This window comes from Epinephelus moara, chromosome 5 (genome assembly GCF_006386435.1).
Source record: "Epinephelus moara isolate mb chromosome 5, YSFRI_EMoa_1.0, whole genome shotgun sequence".
NCBI lineage: Eukaryota > Metazoa > Chordata > Actinopteri > Perciformes > Serranidae > Epinephelus > Epinephelus moara.
This window is the reverse complement of record NC_065510.1, coordinates 29,467,121-29,484,572: the sequence shown is the minus strand read 5'-3', so window position 1 is coordinate 29,484,572 and position 17,452 is coordinate 29,467,121. Positions and strand designations below refer to the sequence as shown.

At 40.2% G+C, this 17,452-nt stretch overlaps 1 protein-coding gene across 1 annotated transcript in view; it reads right to left on the bottom strand.

The window, feature by feature from the left end:
- The window catches only part of LOC126390822 (polycystin-1), a 78,352-nt gene that overhangs the window by 37,784 nt on the left and 23,116 nt on the right, over positions 1-17,452 (bottom strand). The window contains exons 2-10 of the mRNA XM_050045294.1: positions 12,991-13,062; positions 12,818-12,886; positions 11,799-11,867; positions 9,541-9,704; positions 8,895-9,145; positions 8,192-8,452; positions 7,927-8,095; positions 4,257-4,434; positions 1,607-1,821 (exon numbers count right to left, since the gene is read on the bottom strand). Of these exons, the coding sequence (XP_049901251.1) occupies positions 1,607-1,821; positions 4,257-4,434; positions 7,927-8,095; positions 8,192-8,452; positions 8,895-9,145; positions 9,541-9,704; positions 11,799-11,867; positions 12,818-12,886; positions 12,991-13,062 (1,448 nt within the window). The remainder of the gene's footprint in view (positions 1-1,606; positions 1,822-4,256; positions 4,435-7,926; positions 8,096-8,191; positions 8,453-8,894; positions 9,146-9,540; positions 9,705-11,798; positions 11,868-12,817; positions 12,887-12,990; positions 13,063-17,452) is intronic.

Genomic DNA, 17,452 nt, shown 5'->3' with positions numbered 1-17,452 from the left:
TTAATGTAAATTGAGTCACATTATTTAACATAATTAACAATAATCATCAATATTACTTAATCATTTCTGATAGCCATTTTGATACTTTAAACCAAGAGTTCCTGTCAACGGGTGAAACCATTACAAGGTCTGGTCTCAACACCATGTTACACCTAGGTGTGGTAAACACGGCAATCAAATGTGCTTTTAGTCCTCAAGTACAGATCTCCAAGACTTTATGAAGTCTGCTTATTTTCTACACCTTTCAGCTTTAAAGGCCATCGTTAATTTAATGTTTTTTCCTTGACAAATGCTGTATGAATAGATAGAAATGATGACAAATGGGAATGCTTACACCACAATTATGCAACATTTATCTGGAAGAACTGTTTCCATTCCTCCCTGTCCATCTAGTCTGAAGATGCTGGTCTGTCACACAAACAAAACCTTACCAGCAATACTATAGAAAGTATGCCTTGCCAAAATATTCTGATGTAATTGTAATGCTGGACAAATTGATGGAGAACACTCTCTGGATGCTTCTTTCACAAGGAGCAATTTGAATCAATGCCAAGTGGTCTCCAATTATAAAGGGTGCCTAGGGAGCCAGTGACATGCTTGTGATTAGTTATGAAGGAAGCGGTTTGCTTTTTCTATTCTGGTGTGTGCCACAACTTCATTTACATAAAACTGACAGTGTAGAAGGTACAAATCATTTGCTCTTTGTCCAAATGGCTAAGGTGCCGAGGGATTTTGGGAAACTGCATTTGCAGTGAATCTGTACCTCAGTATTTATCTTTTTAGCTCTGACAATGGGTTTCTAGCACACACTGTATAAAACAAAGGAGGCAGCTACTGTGATGTCACCCAATGGTTTGTGGACTAATGTTCTGAAGTCTGGAGATCCATATTTGGCTGTCACCATCTTGGTTTTTTGAAGCCAGAAGTGACCATATTTGGAAGAGAGGATGGAGCTGTCAAGGAGTGAGGGTCTGATCTGACTAATAGACTGGGGTGAATATGTAAATTTAACGCTTAATAAAATGTAAATGGGTGAAATATATATAAACATTCATCCCCAGTCGGGATCGAACCAGCGACTGCTGCGTCAAGGACATAGCCTTCATACATGGGCAACTTTTAGATCACATTGTAGAGTGGGGGCCCCATGCACGAAGGCAGTCACAGCGGTCGCAGGCTCTATCCCAACCTGTGGCCCTTTGCTGCATGTCACCCCCCCCCCTCTATCCCCCCTTCACTCTAAAAAGCTGTCCTATACAATAAAGGCAGTGTGCAAAAACAAAACAAAAATCTTAAAAAAAAACTTCTGTACAGTTAGAGGCCAAAACCGTTGGGGTTTTTTTCTTTTTGTTTTTTTTAATTAACCAGACTTTAAACATGTTTACCTGCTGTAAAGTTGGGCATTTTAACATGATGGGGTCTATGGGGATTAACTGGCTTCCAGAGCCGGCCTCAAGTGGCCATTAGAGGAACTGCAGTTTTTGACACGTTGGCGTTGGCTTCATTTTTCAACCCTAGATGTTGCTGCTCGGTTTCCAGGCATTTGAACAGCACCATATGTTTGTGTGCATATGTCGGTGTGTCTGTGTCAAATTATGGAGCCTACCTTGGGGGCTGTACTGGCAGACATAGGCCCGCTTGGCATTGCATGGGTGTGAACTGGTCTGAGCGCGCTGATCGAGAGACACGCACACATTTCCACGGGAGATCGGGGACCGAGGCGGCGGGCCTTCCTCTCCCTCCTGTGCCTCTGAGCCGTTCACCCAGCGCAGCTTGCCTGGAGAGTCGACATCACTCAAGCCCAGCCACACGCCTCGCTCCCTGGGACAGGAAAAGACAGGCAGGGGATTTACACAGCGCCCACTTGACATCTAGCTGCGTGGCTGTTGGCAGCTGGAAAATTGGCTCTATCACTTGAAACGTACACAGAAAGACATACAAACATTATCAAATCTTGGGAAAGGAAAATGCCATATGAAATTGAATGAATCAAACGTGCAGGTCAAGACTGAATGATAGAAAAATCACTTTTTTATACAAAGCTGTTGGAGTGTGACAGTGCTGACAGACAAACAACACACCACAAAAACCTGCTTTCAAAACATCCACACTTGAATCATCGAGGGTCTCAAAGCAACATTGAAGTTTGTGCATTATGCACCAGCTTGCCTTCAACAATCAATGATTGCCAGGCAGAGAACGCCTGCAAATGGGCTTTGATTGAAGCCCAGTAGGATGTTGAAAAGGGGATGTCAGATATTTAGTACGTCCCTGTGATTACAACAGATAAATTGGATTTTCACTCCATGAGTCCACTAATGGACTGCACATTTTCCTCCACTGTCACACGCTGTTAACTGAAAGCAAAGTGGTCTCCCTTCCAAGAGAAAAGTTGCTGTATGACTCACTAAACAGATGCTAGAAAATGGAAGCAAGCGTCAAACATTTTAGACATTTTGTTTGATGCTGGTCTCAGTTGTTGTCTGACAGGTCCATAAAATTCACCCGGATAAAAGCTATTTCCTTCCCTGTATTTTTTTCTTTGTTTCTTTTTTTTTTGGTTTAGACTTTTCTACACTGGCTGTCTACTCACATCTGTGAAAACGACATCTGAAGGAGAGGACAGGGGTTAAAAAATACAAGCAGAGAGGGAGCAAGAAAAAAGGGTCTTTGTGGCAAAAAACAAGACCTGATTTAGAAAAAAAAGTGCTCCTTATATAAGCGAGGGGGTGGAGGAACACATGAGCGGAGGAGGAGAGAGGGGATAAGCTCCATCTGCAGCAGGTTTTTTCTTCTCTCATCCACTTTGGTCTACGAGGGCAGGGCCTTTACCCTCACATTAACACACACAGACACACACACACAACATGAACGGCGGACTCCTCCTCCCAGGGTGTTTAAGTTACAATGCAGCTGTGCTTTTACAGATGTGTTTTTTTGCGACCCTCTCCGACCTTAACACCAAAACTGGGGGCCTTAAGAGCAGCACAAGCCCAGAAAGTTTTTTAACAAAACAAAGACAAATCTAGATTTTATATCAAACAGACATACAGTTCATGTCAGGGCTGTACCGAATGCTTCAAAGCTTCATTTATAGTGTTGACATTCAAATTCTAAATTAACATTTATATGCTGAATAACTTTTTCCCTACTTTTTGCATGTGTTTTCATTCTGTTTAAACCTTTAAGAAAAAGATCAGGCTATACTAACATTATTAATGTAAAACTATTTGTAGAATGAAATTCCAGTGGCGGCTGCGTAGGTTTGTTTCCAACTAATGTGATCCAAGTATTTCCAATAACTGCAGTGTTGTGACGTACAAGAGTCAGAATTCATTGAAAAAAGATAGATTCATGTTTTTATCATATTTATTACATCTATTGTTGTTCAGTCTATCATAAACAAAATTTCAACTGCAGTAAAAAAACAGTTTGCTCTCCTGCTTGCAGCACACAAAGGGTCACATGCACCTTTATTAACTGGGCAGTCCAGCAACAGTCTAATAACAGCCCCGTAAATTCCATTTATTCCTTAAAGAAATATGATTTAAATAAAAAAAAGAACCCATTTAATTCAATGGATCTCTTTGTTATAATTGAGGGCTTTGTCCAAGAATACTGTTGCGGGTAATGACGACATAAAATATGACAACAGCCATTCAAAAGCTTCATTCGAAAACCTCAACAGAACCTTCGAAATCTATAAGAAAACCTTCTTTAAAGCCCACAGTAAAGACACATTACCATCTTTGTGGAACGCAACTGTTTACTGTTACCATGACTCACCCTGAAGTCACAATCTGTTCACATCTGAATACTCTCTATACTATGTAGGGAAAAAACAGCAATGTAAGTTTAGTATGCAGCCAGAGAACAATATAAATGAATGAACAGATGACAACAAACAAAGGGCAAATAAACAAGAACTAAGCTTCAAGGCATGGCATTCCTAAACTGTAAATAATGAAAAGCACTTGAAAACAGCCTCATATCTGAAGAAACACATGCACACACACATAAAAAACACAGAGAGTCACATTCAATCAAGAAAGCCTTCACACAGACGGGAGATGGGAAGCATGGAAAACACACTTTTCATCCCCTCATCCGAACCATGTACTTTGTCACTGTCAGTGATTGTGTTGCAGAGCTGGCAGGTTGTCCGTTCACAAAATACAGGACGACTGCAAATAAAAAATGCCAAGAGAGAACACTGAGACCCCATTTCTGCACCGTGTGCAGACAGAAACACTCACTGTGTGACTCTGGGTGCCAGCAGGTTACGCAGCGCGTCACTCCTGACTATTGCCAGATCCCCGCTGCGATCTAAACACTGCTGTCGAGCATCTGTCCAACTCAACTCCCCTGGAACGATCTGGAAACAGCGTGAGGAGTCGGCGTGGTACACCCCGTCCTTTGGACAGTAAGGGGAGGCTGGAAGAAGACAGAAACACTCACATGATTTTTCACATCATGTCAAGTCACACGTGCATCATGAAAAGACACAAGCATTAGTTTATTGCTAAAAAGACTTGACCTCTATATGAAAAGAAAATGTTTTATTTCTAAATAACATACATGCATTCTGACTACACTCTTGAGACATCATTACAATTCAAGGTGTTCAAAATGCCAGCACTGTTCAGACAGAATTTGCATGTCACTTCAAAATATATGCCAACATTTAGGGACTTCCAAAGTAACACACTGAGTAAGTATGGAAAGAAGGAGTAAAAATACTGAACCCGCACTACGTTATTCATTTTTTGTGAGCACTGAATATTTATTATGGCATTAATGTGACCTTTTCCTCTAAGAGTCTGTCTGCACCTCCATTTCCATTAAAATCTAAATATTAAAATGCATAACGTTTATTGATACAGGTAGGGAGACATTGGCTGTTAGCTACAAAAAGTGTCTTGTGCACGTGTATTTTACAGTGTTCAGTTTCTGATAAAACCTTGAACAGCAGTCTGTCGTGTCGTGAGCTTCTGAAAGGCTGAGATAAAAGCAGACAAGACAAGGAGACACAAAATGTGTTTACACAATGTAAGAAAAAAAAAATCTTCTATTAAAGACGGACAGGCCTTTCTCACATACTTCACATACAAGGACACAAAAACACTGCGGCTGAAGCAGCCAGGCAGTGACATGTCTTGTCTTTCCTATTCCCACTTTGTCCTCCTGTGAATCATATTGGTGAACACTCTCACTTTATACAAACTAGGCGCACAGTATCTCAAACAAACAACTGGCTGCAAAGGTCAAATAATAGTAAAAAAAAATATTTAAAAAAACAACATATGGAAGAATTATAAAAGCACTGTCGTGGAGGAGACGGACCTGAGGGGTTGTCTGGAGACAAATGGGATTTTTTTTTTTTGTGTGTAGACTCATACAAAAGTAATCCCTCGCAATCATCATTTACAACCCACTAGAAGTGTGTGGTGGAGTATTTTTCTTTAGAGACTCTGCCCTCTGCCTGTACTTTCCTTTGTGTTATTATTTTCTGTGTTTGGGAGATTTATGGACGTGTACCCCCAGAGCACCCAGGTGAGGTTGGGATTTAAAAAAAGGCAGTGACCAGGTGCCAGACTGTAAGAAGTACATATGCCCTCTATACACTGTGCGATTTTAGCAATCTTATAAGACCATTGCATGACATACTGTGAGACGTGGATCTAATAAACTTTGGTACAACGTCAAGTTTGATGTGTGTAGATTGTACAATGGCCGTTTACTACTGAATCGCAGGTTATGACGTACGTCAATATGCAATGTCATCAGTGTGCACCGCATCAGTGTACGTCATCCATCTGCGCCACCATAGGTAGCTTGCTCACCTGGAAGTTGCAGTTAATCCGCAATTTCCTTCCATGCAGCGTCTTTTTTCTCGCAATCATGATAGCAGCTGCAGGAAACATCAAATCAACAAGGCTTCTGCTGCCACAGCTCCACCAAACTTTGCTCTTTCTGGGAGTTCCACAGACTTCTTTTTGTTCGTTTTACCTCCATGGCAAGTGATCATTTGTTTGGGTTTAGCGCTGGTGTCGCGGTGACCATTGCGTCATTTCGTGCTGCATTTCTATTGGTTGATTAGTAGGCGTCATTTCGTGCTGCATTTCTATTGGTTGATTAGTAGACGTAGGTCGTAGCAGCTGTCACACTGAGATAGTCATCCTAAATTTCTGACACCGTCAGAATTTTATCTCAGGTTATCTTTGGTTGCAAGATGCTGACAATGGCCGTCCTTGAACCTGTCTCACAGTGCGACGTAAGACCACCATTTTAGAGCCATGACCAAGGATATCGCCACGTTTCTCCCACGATGGTCATCTTTCGTCTGGGACAGCCCAAAATCGCACAGTGTATACCGGCCATAAGAGGAAGCTACAAAAAACATGGACACAGTGCAGCAAACAAACGCAAATATGGCAAATCTGAGTTGAGCTTTCACTTCAAAGTAGTTGACAATTCCTGCAAGGTATACCTGGCCATGAGTCCAAAGTGCCAAACAGGAAGTACGAGCTTCCAATGGGCTTTATATCAGAGGGAAGTCAGACTGTACCATGGTGAGCAGAGCACAGAGGGGGGTTTAAGTGTGGGAATAGTCTGTTTTAAGTGCCCTAAAAAAATCATATAATGTAGAATAGAATGGTATACAATAATTGCTGTATGTAAGAAATGTAATTTTACAGTCCTGATCATGGACTAACTTTTGTCCACAGAAGGGGCTTCCTGTTTAAAAGCAAGGGGTACTCAAGAGGAGTTCATCCACCGAGTTGAGGTTAGTTTAGTTCAGGTGCAGACCTGCTGAAAGCTTGCTGCAAGCTGCACGACAGCCATGGGCCTAGCCTCGCCTAACCTGTCTTTTCTTAATGTTCTTTTGAGTAGTTTTTAAAATAGAATTTTGTTTTCACAGCGTGAACCAAAACCAGCCTGACCCGCTTGTTGGTGTTCACTTCAAATAAATCATCAACTCACAGCTTGTTGTTTTTATTAAAATGGGTGGAGCAGTTTCTATTTAAACTCAATGTTGGAAATAATGGAGTTGAACACTCTTGACAAAAGTCCAGTAGGACCGAAACGAACCAAAAAGCTGAGCAAGAGCAATGTGCGGGATTTTCTGTTCAAAGACTCAAGTGATATTTTCCGACGCACCTGCACCTGAGACAGTTGGATGTGTGAATACCTTTCTTCAAATTAAAAATAAAAAAAGCTCTAGACACCAACTGTGCGTTACCTGCCCAGCACTGAACAGCAGACAGAGAAAGTTAGCAACTAGCTGATGAACACAGTCGAGCATTTAGCGGCTACAGAGTCAAACGTTTCCCTCAAGAGTTGGTGGAGACCAAAAATAGAGTTAAAGAGAGTAAATACTGGAATTAAATTCACCAGGTGGACAGACGCACGACACCAGATGAATGCTATTGTTGCTTCCTAACTCCTGGATGTGTAAAATATTATCAATATCAATATCAATATTGTGTTCACAACTTATTTCCGTTGCCCAAAATATCATTTATAGCACATCCCAAAAGCCAAATCCTGTATTTCTCACTTCTTTTTTTTGGAATATCCTTCCATAATCTCATGTTTCCTAATTATCACAGCAGCCAAGTGATAATGAGGAAACATTATTTGAAAATTCACTCACAAAAAACAATCAACTCACAATTTACCACCAGCTGCAATGATGGATGTGACTCTTGAGTGTTGTTTATGAGGCATTCATCCTGTTAGTTTTCCAGATAAAACCCATGAGACAGCCACAGAGCTACTGTTCAGATTCACAGCAGCAGGAGAGCCAACATTAACTGGCTGCTGATTACTATGAGGAGTTACAAGTTAATCTATATATCTGGGCTGGGAAGTTTGTTTACTGTCTTATTAGCTGCTAAGAGTTTGTGTGTTTGTGAATCATACCTTTGGCAACTTGGACCCCATCCTTTGAAATGTTCCAGTCTACATCCACGCCTACAGCACCCCAGCTGATGAGTGTGAACTCTAGGCTCTTATTGGCTACAGCAAGAGCTGGACAGTGCAGCTCCAGCTTGGGAGGAAGTGTCACGGTCACGTCTCCGCGTGCAGAGAACTGCAGATATGAAACAAAATGTTAAAATCACATGACATTTTGTTGTGTTAAAAAAAAACTGGAGAAAAAAAAAGATTTCCTGTTTTCCTCTCATACCTCCTTGTGTCCAGCCCAGGCCATCAAACTGACCGCGTAGTGTCCCGGAAGTCCGTATTTGTGAGTTGCTGTGGTGACCCCTGTTCCTGTAGTGTTGACCCGAGATGAAAGGTCACCAAAGTCCCAGGACAGTGTCACCGGAGTGACAGAGGACACAGCGGAGAAACTGATGCGATCGTGGACACTTTGCAGTGGGAGAGGCTTCAGTGAGACCGTGAAGTCCACCACAAACACGTCATCAGCCAGAGTCCAATCACACTCCTGTGCACAGAGGGAACCACGTGAGGAAGAGGAGGTTATTGTGTTAATATGCACAAATATTTTAAAGTCAAATAAAACTTTCCATACTGTTAATTGTTAAGCTGTTTGTGGTTTTATGATTTTTTTATGGTTTTGAATAAAAACTTATGAACTGCTCTGATTTAAAATAAACAAATCTTGATTTTCAATTGGAGTTTTGGGTTACTACTCTTGAGCTGCTCTGTGCAGCAGCCCTGTGGGAAATCTGAGGATGTAGGGAAGTCATTCAAGCCACAGAGGGAAGTTGTTGGTAGATTATAGTAAGGTTTAGAGGAAATCCTGAATGCTGTGTTTACAAAAGGAGAAACAAAGCAAGCGGTGGAAGCTACACTAATGGAGCTCTTTGACATTTGAACATCTCGGAGCGCAATATAACTCTCTGGGACGACCATGTGTTGCGTACCTTCATAACATCGGGGTTTGTACAGGCAGCAGAACACTGAGATTCGCTGATGAGGTTCGGCTCTGAGTTTGTGCTGCAGAGGCACTCGTGGCTAGTTCCCAAGCCCCCATAGCGGTGTGACGCAGCAAAACACACGCTGTTACACTGCTCACGTGTGAAGTTTCCAGGTGTGGAGGAAGAGAAGATAACAAGCTCGCTCGGTCCTCCTCCTCCACTGCTGCTGTCCTCCAGACAAGCTGCATAGGTGCGACCTGAAAAGAAGGAAAGGTTCTCAGTTCAGTTAACTACTTTAACCAGCATCAGACCTCCTCTCTGCAAACCAGCACAAGGAATAAAGAAAGAGTTAATTTTGGATTTCTAAAAACCTGAAAGCACTTCACATTTATTATGCATTTTCATGGATTTACTTTTTTTGGCCTGTTAGCTAATAGCTTAGAGCCCTTGACTGATGTCCTTCTTTCCCTGCAGTCAGCTAGAGAGACTTAATTTTATGCCTGGTAAATCCCTCAACTTCTATTATGGTATACATAAATCTGAAAAGACAAGATAGGTTTGCTGCCAAACAGGAGAGAAGATTAATGAAAAAAGAGATCTGGAATTTTTGTGGCATTTAAATGTAACATCCAAGTGTGTGTTTGTTTCGTACCACAGGTGAGCTGGCTGATGTTGAGCAGAGGTTGGTTGCGCAGCTCAGGAGGGTGGTTGCAGAGCATGGCGTCTGGGCGTCGAACTCTCACCCCATTTCCCTTAAGCCAGCGGACCAGCCGGAACAGCTTACAGTCACACTCAAAGGGGTTACTGCTCAGGTCACTGGAGGAGAGGAGGGCAGAGAAGAAGTGGATCAGTGATGGTGAAACCTGACAATACTCACAAAGATGGGGGGCACTAATGCCACTGTAAATAGAACCGCACAGTATGTGCTGATAGCACAGTCCATTCAGGCTGAAATCAATTACTGTGTGTCATGTTGGTAAATGGTTCTTTAAATGATGTGAGAACAAGCTACAGCAAAGCTGGCAGAACATTCTGAGTCTTATCGTGTGATTAGCTGATAAACCAGGCAGTTATGTTTTCAATGATTTCTGATAAAGTGCTGAAATTACACAAAGTAGTTTGAGATAATGAACATTTTGCAATATTAAAATAACTTCACCTGAATTTACATCTAACATTTAAAAATCACACAAAAAGTGACACAGTTCAGATTAAGAATCTGAACTGTGTCACTTTTTGTGTGATTTGTAGGAGCAGTATCATTAAAATAATACTCCAACATTTTGTTTGCTAGTTTGCTGACTTAATGGAGTTAGATAAGATAAGATAAGATAAGATAAGATATACATACTTTCAACATATTGTACCACAGTAGCCAGAACTATAACTATAATATTATTACTTTCAATAATGTTGTTGTANGTCGTATGCTGTAAAGCCCTGTGAGGCAAATTGTGATTTGTGATATTGGGCTTTATAAATAAAATTGAAATTGAATTGAAATTGAAATATATTTCATTGAGGGAAATTTTGCTTGGGCAATAGCACTACACCCAGCTGCAATCAATGTGAAACAATACAAAGTCAACATGACAGTATAGTGGTACATCACAGACATAATAAATTACATACAACAATAATAAAAGCAGAGGAAAATATTGTGCATGCTTTGAGAAAGATATAAATCCATGGAATTGTTGAAATGAGAAGGTCATAACAACCATAAAACCAAAGTACATAACAGTGTTGATTTTGACAACTATTTTAGATTAAGTCTTAGTCTTGAGAGCAAAATTCCTATTAGTTTGACACACATTTTTATCCTTCATAGTTTTAGTTGACGAAAACTCTGTTTTAGTCTATGAAAATTCATGACATTTTCGTCATTACTTTTTGTCAATATATTTTCTATTTGTTTTTTATCTTTAAACTAATCTAATTAGGCTAATTCATGTATCAGAAATTAGAATCACAGTGACAGGTTGTATAAAAATGTCATTAAAACAATTATTTTTACAACTACAAATAATTTCTGAACATGTATAAACTGTCATTTCTCCAGCACGTGCTATAACCCTATAGCAGAGCTAGGCTAGCTTTTCCCCCTTGCTTACAGACATTTTTTTCCATGGGCAGACATCTTGGACTTTAATAGCACAAGTCTAACTAATAACCTTAATGACAGCTCTGCTCCACTGATGTGTCCCCATAAGTCACACCGGTGAGCTTGGTTGCACAATAGCACAGCCCTTGAACCAGAATGGCTAAATGTGCTTTTGCTGCTGTGACATATTATAATGTCTGCCACAGATAATGAATACAGCTTTTCTGTGGCAGAAAATGAATACGGCTTCTCTATGGCAATATTCTGATATGTGAGAGAAAGAAAGAGTTAATTAAGACAGAGTATGAAGGGAAATTATGGGAAATGAAGGTGAAATAGTGATTGAAAGGACAGGTGAACAGAAGAAAAAGAAATATTGTAGAGACAAAGGTGAATAAATGAAGCACGAGATGGAAGGAGAAAGGAAAGACAGCACAAAAGGGACAATAAGATTACATGACACGCGTCCATTACTGGCCGGCCCGTTTAGCCTTGCTCAATTGCCTTCTGTGCAAGAAGAAAACTATATCTCATCTACGGACCTTGTGAGGAATAATTACTACTCACTGCCTCCCACTCTGGTCTGAAATGGAGTTTCATTCATCTTGAGTGTAGGCGAGGAAACTTGCGGCTTACTTAAGCATGTGTGATCAGATGGATGTGTGATGTTGTACATATGCTTCTATACTTGTGTGTGAAAAAATAGGGTCTAATTACATTTGATTTACCCTGTCATATTTCCATATTATTTGGAGAGACAAAGAGTTAGAGAGAGACATACTGTAGGATGAACTGGGATTACTTACATTTGAGTTAAGTTGCGCAGGTTGTCACATCTGTCTTCTATGGTGGTGATTTTGTTGTTACTCAAGTCGCTGGTGGAAACAGAAGACATAAATCATGTGTGACATTAAAACTTTGGTCTTGGCACTGATTTTTGGCAGTTACTATGATTCTGACATTTGCAAAATGAATACGGTGTGGGTTTGTCATTGAACAAAAAAAGTGAGGCCAATAACTGAGTCACTGGATGAATAAGTATGTGAAGCTGCTTCTTCTACATTACTATCCGATTGTAAAAATGACTTTTAGTGTCGTGTTCATCAAAACGGAGAACGTAATCACATCTTCTTTACACACAAAAAATTACTCATACAAATCAAATATATAACACAACACAAAGCAAACAAAAAAACAAACTGAAGCCCACACAGCTGAAGTGCTGAGTAAGGGATAGCATTCAGACTGTTGATGTTTCTTTCTGCGTTGTTTCCACGCTTCTTTTTCTTTACTCCTCCTCTCCCTCCTTTTCCTTCTCCACTCATGATCTCCTTCTCCCTCCCTCTCTTCTCTATCCAGTAGGCTACATAATGGGGCCGTTGTGTGGTGGTTTTGGAAGGAACTGATGGAAACCACCAGAGTCCTCTCTCAACACACACACACACACACACACACACACACACACACACACACAAACATGTGCTTAAACACCCATTCAATGGGTGGAAGAAATAAGGTAATGGATGGAGGAAGGGAGAGATGGAGCGAGGGATGGAGGGAGGCAGTGGGAGCCTGGAGCGGTAAGCTGTAATTGAAGTTAATCGCGCTGTGATTGGTGTGTGTGCGTGCACGTGTGGGTGTGTGTGTGTGCAGCGTACAGTATGTGTGCTTTTTTTTGTGTCCAGCGAGCTTACACCAGGGATTTCTGCCTACTTAAATCCAGACTAAACCAAGTCTTTCTCTATTGCTTTCTTTTTCATCTTCCCCACTCTGCTCTCGACCTTGGGTGTGCCAGGTCCTTATCTTCTCTAGACCTTGTACTCACAGGATTGACAGCGGCCCAGAGCAGAACAATCCTCTGGGGAGAATATTGATCCTGTTCCCTTGAAGATACCTGAAAGATAGATAGAGACATATAGAGTTAGGTGGTTCGACGGCGATGTGGATAGATTTGATATGGGTGAAACCATATGAACACATAATGCCGTGTGTACTCACAGCTCTCGGAGACCAGTGAGACGATCTTGCAGGCTGGTATCAAGGGAGGAGATGTGGTTCTTGGAAAGATCTCTGCGGGAACAAACCAACATGTCCACATTTAAAATGCATGACGGGGCAAGATGATTGCAGGCACACACACTCGCACAGTCTCATGAGACGCTACAAGTAATTTACCATAGGACGCGGCTGTTAAAGCGCTGGGAAATTAAATGAAATGACAGCAAAGGAGAGAGAGAGTGAAACATTTAGCTCATTTAAACAGAGGAGGAAGATAAATAAAACCAGACGCACTAAATGTGATGTAGATGTGGCGAGGAACACAACACTAAGAACCATGAAGGATTTTCTGTTTTGCTTTTTCAATAACACATCATAATACAGCTGTATCAAATCATGGTAACTATCAACTTTTTAGGAGCTACCAAAACAGTTCTGTTTAAAATTGTTGACCTTTAGTGTTTTCAGTTTATTCAGTCAATGTTTTCACCAGCTGGGTCAGATAGCTCACTTCTTACTTACTCCTCATAAATAAAGTTGCATGTACAGTAATTCCTTTATCTTTTTCCTTCTGTTTAGAGAGTGACATAAAACGTTCCCTGCCTGGGGTCAAAATGATTGTGTGGTGTGTGTGTGTGTGTGTGTGTGTGTGTGTGTGTGTGTGTGTGTGTGTGTGTGTGTGTGTGTGTGAGACGATGAACTAGACACCTCAAGTAACATGTAATTTCTTCATCGAAATAAAGTTTTGAGGACCACTGATATTGAAAGGGCACTCTTTCATAAATTTGGGGGACTCACAAAGACAGATTTAAAAAATAATGGTTAAAATCAGAGACGCAGAAGCAGAGTGATCCTCACTTTTAGGGTGCTTTCACACCTAGAGCTCGCTTGCTTTGGTCTGAATCAGGAACTAATTTTGTTACAAAGTTGCATAATTGCCGAGAGTTGGTTCCTGTTCTCAAGGCAGCATTTACAAGCGGACCAGATCAAACGCCTTGCGCGAGAAAGCTGCTCTTGATTAGTCAGAACTTCCATGCGGGAAAAATCCAGGGAGTAAACAAAACGCTGAAGAAGAGTACACTTGCAAGATAAATGCGACACTTTCTAATGTCACAATGGAGGGACAACTATGCGGGTTGATTTTAGCGCTAGTCATTGTGTACTATATTGCTGTCATTGTTCATTTTAGTCAAACCATACAGTTTGACAACGAGGTGCGGCTCCGACTATATCCAACAATATTTTGATGCATTGGATGTGCCGAAATCCGCACTTAGGGGGCAAATGAACTTGATTTCAATTGAACCGAACCAAACAGGGCAGGTGTGAAAGCACCCTTAGTCTAGCATGGGTCAAGCTCCTACATTTCCCACAATGCAAACAATATCAAACATTTGTACGACTCTGTCTGCCTGGTAAACACCAGCTTCTTTCAAATTCAATGCCCCCAGTTTGCAACACACTTAAAGGAAAATTAAAAAGAAAAGCTGATGACATCACTTTGAGATCATCAGGGCTATTTTCTCAAACCATATAAAGAAAAAAACAACAATGATGTCATGTTTTCAGATCACTTTCAGTTAGCCACTGTTTTAGCCTTGAAGATATAATTAGTCACTATGACAACACGAATAACTACAGAAGCCCGGAGAGGAAAGCAAGATCTTTTTTTCTGGTGACCATTTTTCTATGTATGTGTCTCCTGTCCGAGAAAGGAGGTGATTATTTTTTATTTTTTTTACCCATTTTCACAGATGGACAATATTTTTTTAAATTACTATAAAGAAAATGATCACCAGAAAAAAAACGATGCTTGCCTCTTAGGGCTTCTGTAAATAACAAATTTCTAATCTTTGTTGTTAATGTTAAATTTCATCAGGATTTTTTTTAAATTCGTAGACAGGAGGTTTAAGGTCCACAGCCATCATTCCCTGATTTTTGATTGTCTGTAACTCAATGCTTAACTCTCTTGTTCTTACAAACAATGAAAAATGTAACAGGTTTTTAGTACATAATAGAATTATATTTTATGAAACCCCAACCCTCTAAAGTCAAATAATTGCTCCTTTCTGGCGTCTGTCCTTATTTAATTCTTTTAAAATTTTCAATTATTTTTGTATAATAGCTATCATTTAGTTGTTTTTAGTTTACTTGTCTTTGCCCTGATGTGAACATTTTTTGCAAAATAAATTTTTTTAAATAAAAAAACAAAACAAAACAAAAAAGACAAATTGAACCACCAGAAACACAGAATACTGTTTGCACAAGCTGAGTAGTACTCCTTATGACAAGTAGCCTGACCTCCATTATTACAATTGGCGGAACGTTGTTTAAATGACACTTGTTGGGTCAAGGTCATTTCTGCGCCCTTAAATCACAGCCTTATCTAAGAGAGGCTCACCATTACGAAACCACGTATGAAATGATACCATACAGCTTTAAAGCTCCAGTGAGAATGAAGACGCGGGTTGCCTAATAATGTGATTAATGGGTTAATTTGGCCCATTGGGTTTGTGAGTGTCTGGGAATAATTTTCAATTAAACAGTAGGAAGTAAACCCCTGTGAGTCAGGATGTGAATGAAGGGTGGAGAAGGCCAACTAATGAGGAAACTATTGTAAATGTCACTCGCCCACATTCATGTAGCCATATACTGCAATCATAGACATCCTTGTTAAAGTCTCATGTCCAGCACAGGTGGTCTCATTCATGAAATGTCAGTCAATCTGTGAGTAGATCTGCAGATAAAAAACCTTGGTACTAGAAACCTACACCAGATTCATGGATGCCAAAGGAAACTCCGATTTGATGGTAGGCATGTGTGCATGTTCACGAATAGTAAATTGACAGTGTGCTCCTGCTTGTCAGCAATTAGCAAACATCCTCGACTATGAATAGCCAGTGACCACCATATATGGAGGTAATAATTACTATGGATAGGTGCATCCTGTCGACCTGCCAACATGGGGCAAACAAAGAAAAATGAAGAAAGAAAAAAATAAATAGAAACAGAAACAGAAATAGAAAAGATGTGGGGAGTAAAGGCAACAGTGGTGCAAGTGGTAATCGGAGCACTCAGGGCTGTGACCTCCAAACTGGGAGAGTGGCTCATCTGAGGTCTCTATCCAGAAGAGTGCAGTCCTAGGAGCAGCTAAGATACTATTTTACTATTATTTATATATTATTTTAATATCATTGGTGTGACAAGGACAGGTAGATTAGGGTTGGAAGGAGGTAACGGATGTCGTTAACTCAGTGTCTTCTGTTGTAAGAACCATCAAAGAAGTTAAATAAAAATGGTTTGATATGACACTTGATGCAATAACAACCTACAGTAGGAGGCTCTTCACAGCTACAGATGGGCGCATTACTTGCATCATCTGAGAGACCTCTCTGACAGGAATTACTCCTGAAAGAGAAAGCGACATGCCTCCATTGGAGCGTGTTAAATTTAAGTGTTAAATTGCTGTACATTCTGACAGCTGTCGATGATAGCTTAGTGTGGGGTCAGTAACGTGGGTCTCACAGTCAAACAGAAGATACATTTGTGGAGGTCTCTCTCCTGATTGAATCAAGTGGGAACAGGTTGCCAGAAATATAGAAAAAAGACTATTTAAATAACCCATTTACAATTTGAAGAAATCTAAGCTAAAGCTTAAATCTGCTAAATACCAACTAATTAAACTAATTGTGTTATATTTCTAATCTTTTGTCACATTTAACTGAGGTGTTTCAAAGGCATCTGTGTATTGTGAACATAATGGAGCGCAGTGCGAATTAAGATTGTAATTTCTAATAATTACTCAGTCATAATTACTCAATTTCCTTCTGCAAAGAGTTTACACATAATTTTGTTCTGCTCATGTTTCATGAATGAGACCCAGTGAGTATAATTGATCACTTGCATTCTTCCTTCTTTACCAGTGACAAGAAGAGGCAAGCGGAGGTGCAAGATGAGCAAAACAGTGAGAACCAGCAGACAGGGTTCACTGTGATATTGACAGGATCAAAGGAATTACTCACATTCAGAAATGTTCTGTATTACTTTACTTTTAAATTGCCAAATTTGGGGAATACAGATGCAATTTTCTTTTTTTTTTACAATTTCAAGCAGACAAATTCTCCTCTACTGTGTTACTGGCCATTTGATGATCTTGGTTATTTTTAAATATTTTATTATTGACACAAATGCACAAACCTGATCAATACTAGAGTTCTGAGGAAAATACTGATATCAATATTTGACTGTTAAATTCTGATATAATACTGTTACTTGGCAATATTGTTTTTGCATGACCATAGAATATAATATTTTTAATAAGGACCCCATCAATGTGATTATTGAAGAAATATATGTGCAGTAACAGTGCAGTGTATCTAAGCATACGCCAGCTAACATAGTTCTACTGAGCATATAGTATAAAATATGCACACTTCACACTGCATACACTCTGTTAAAGCAT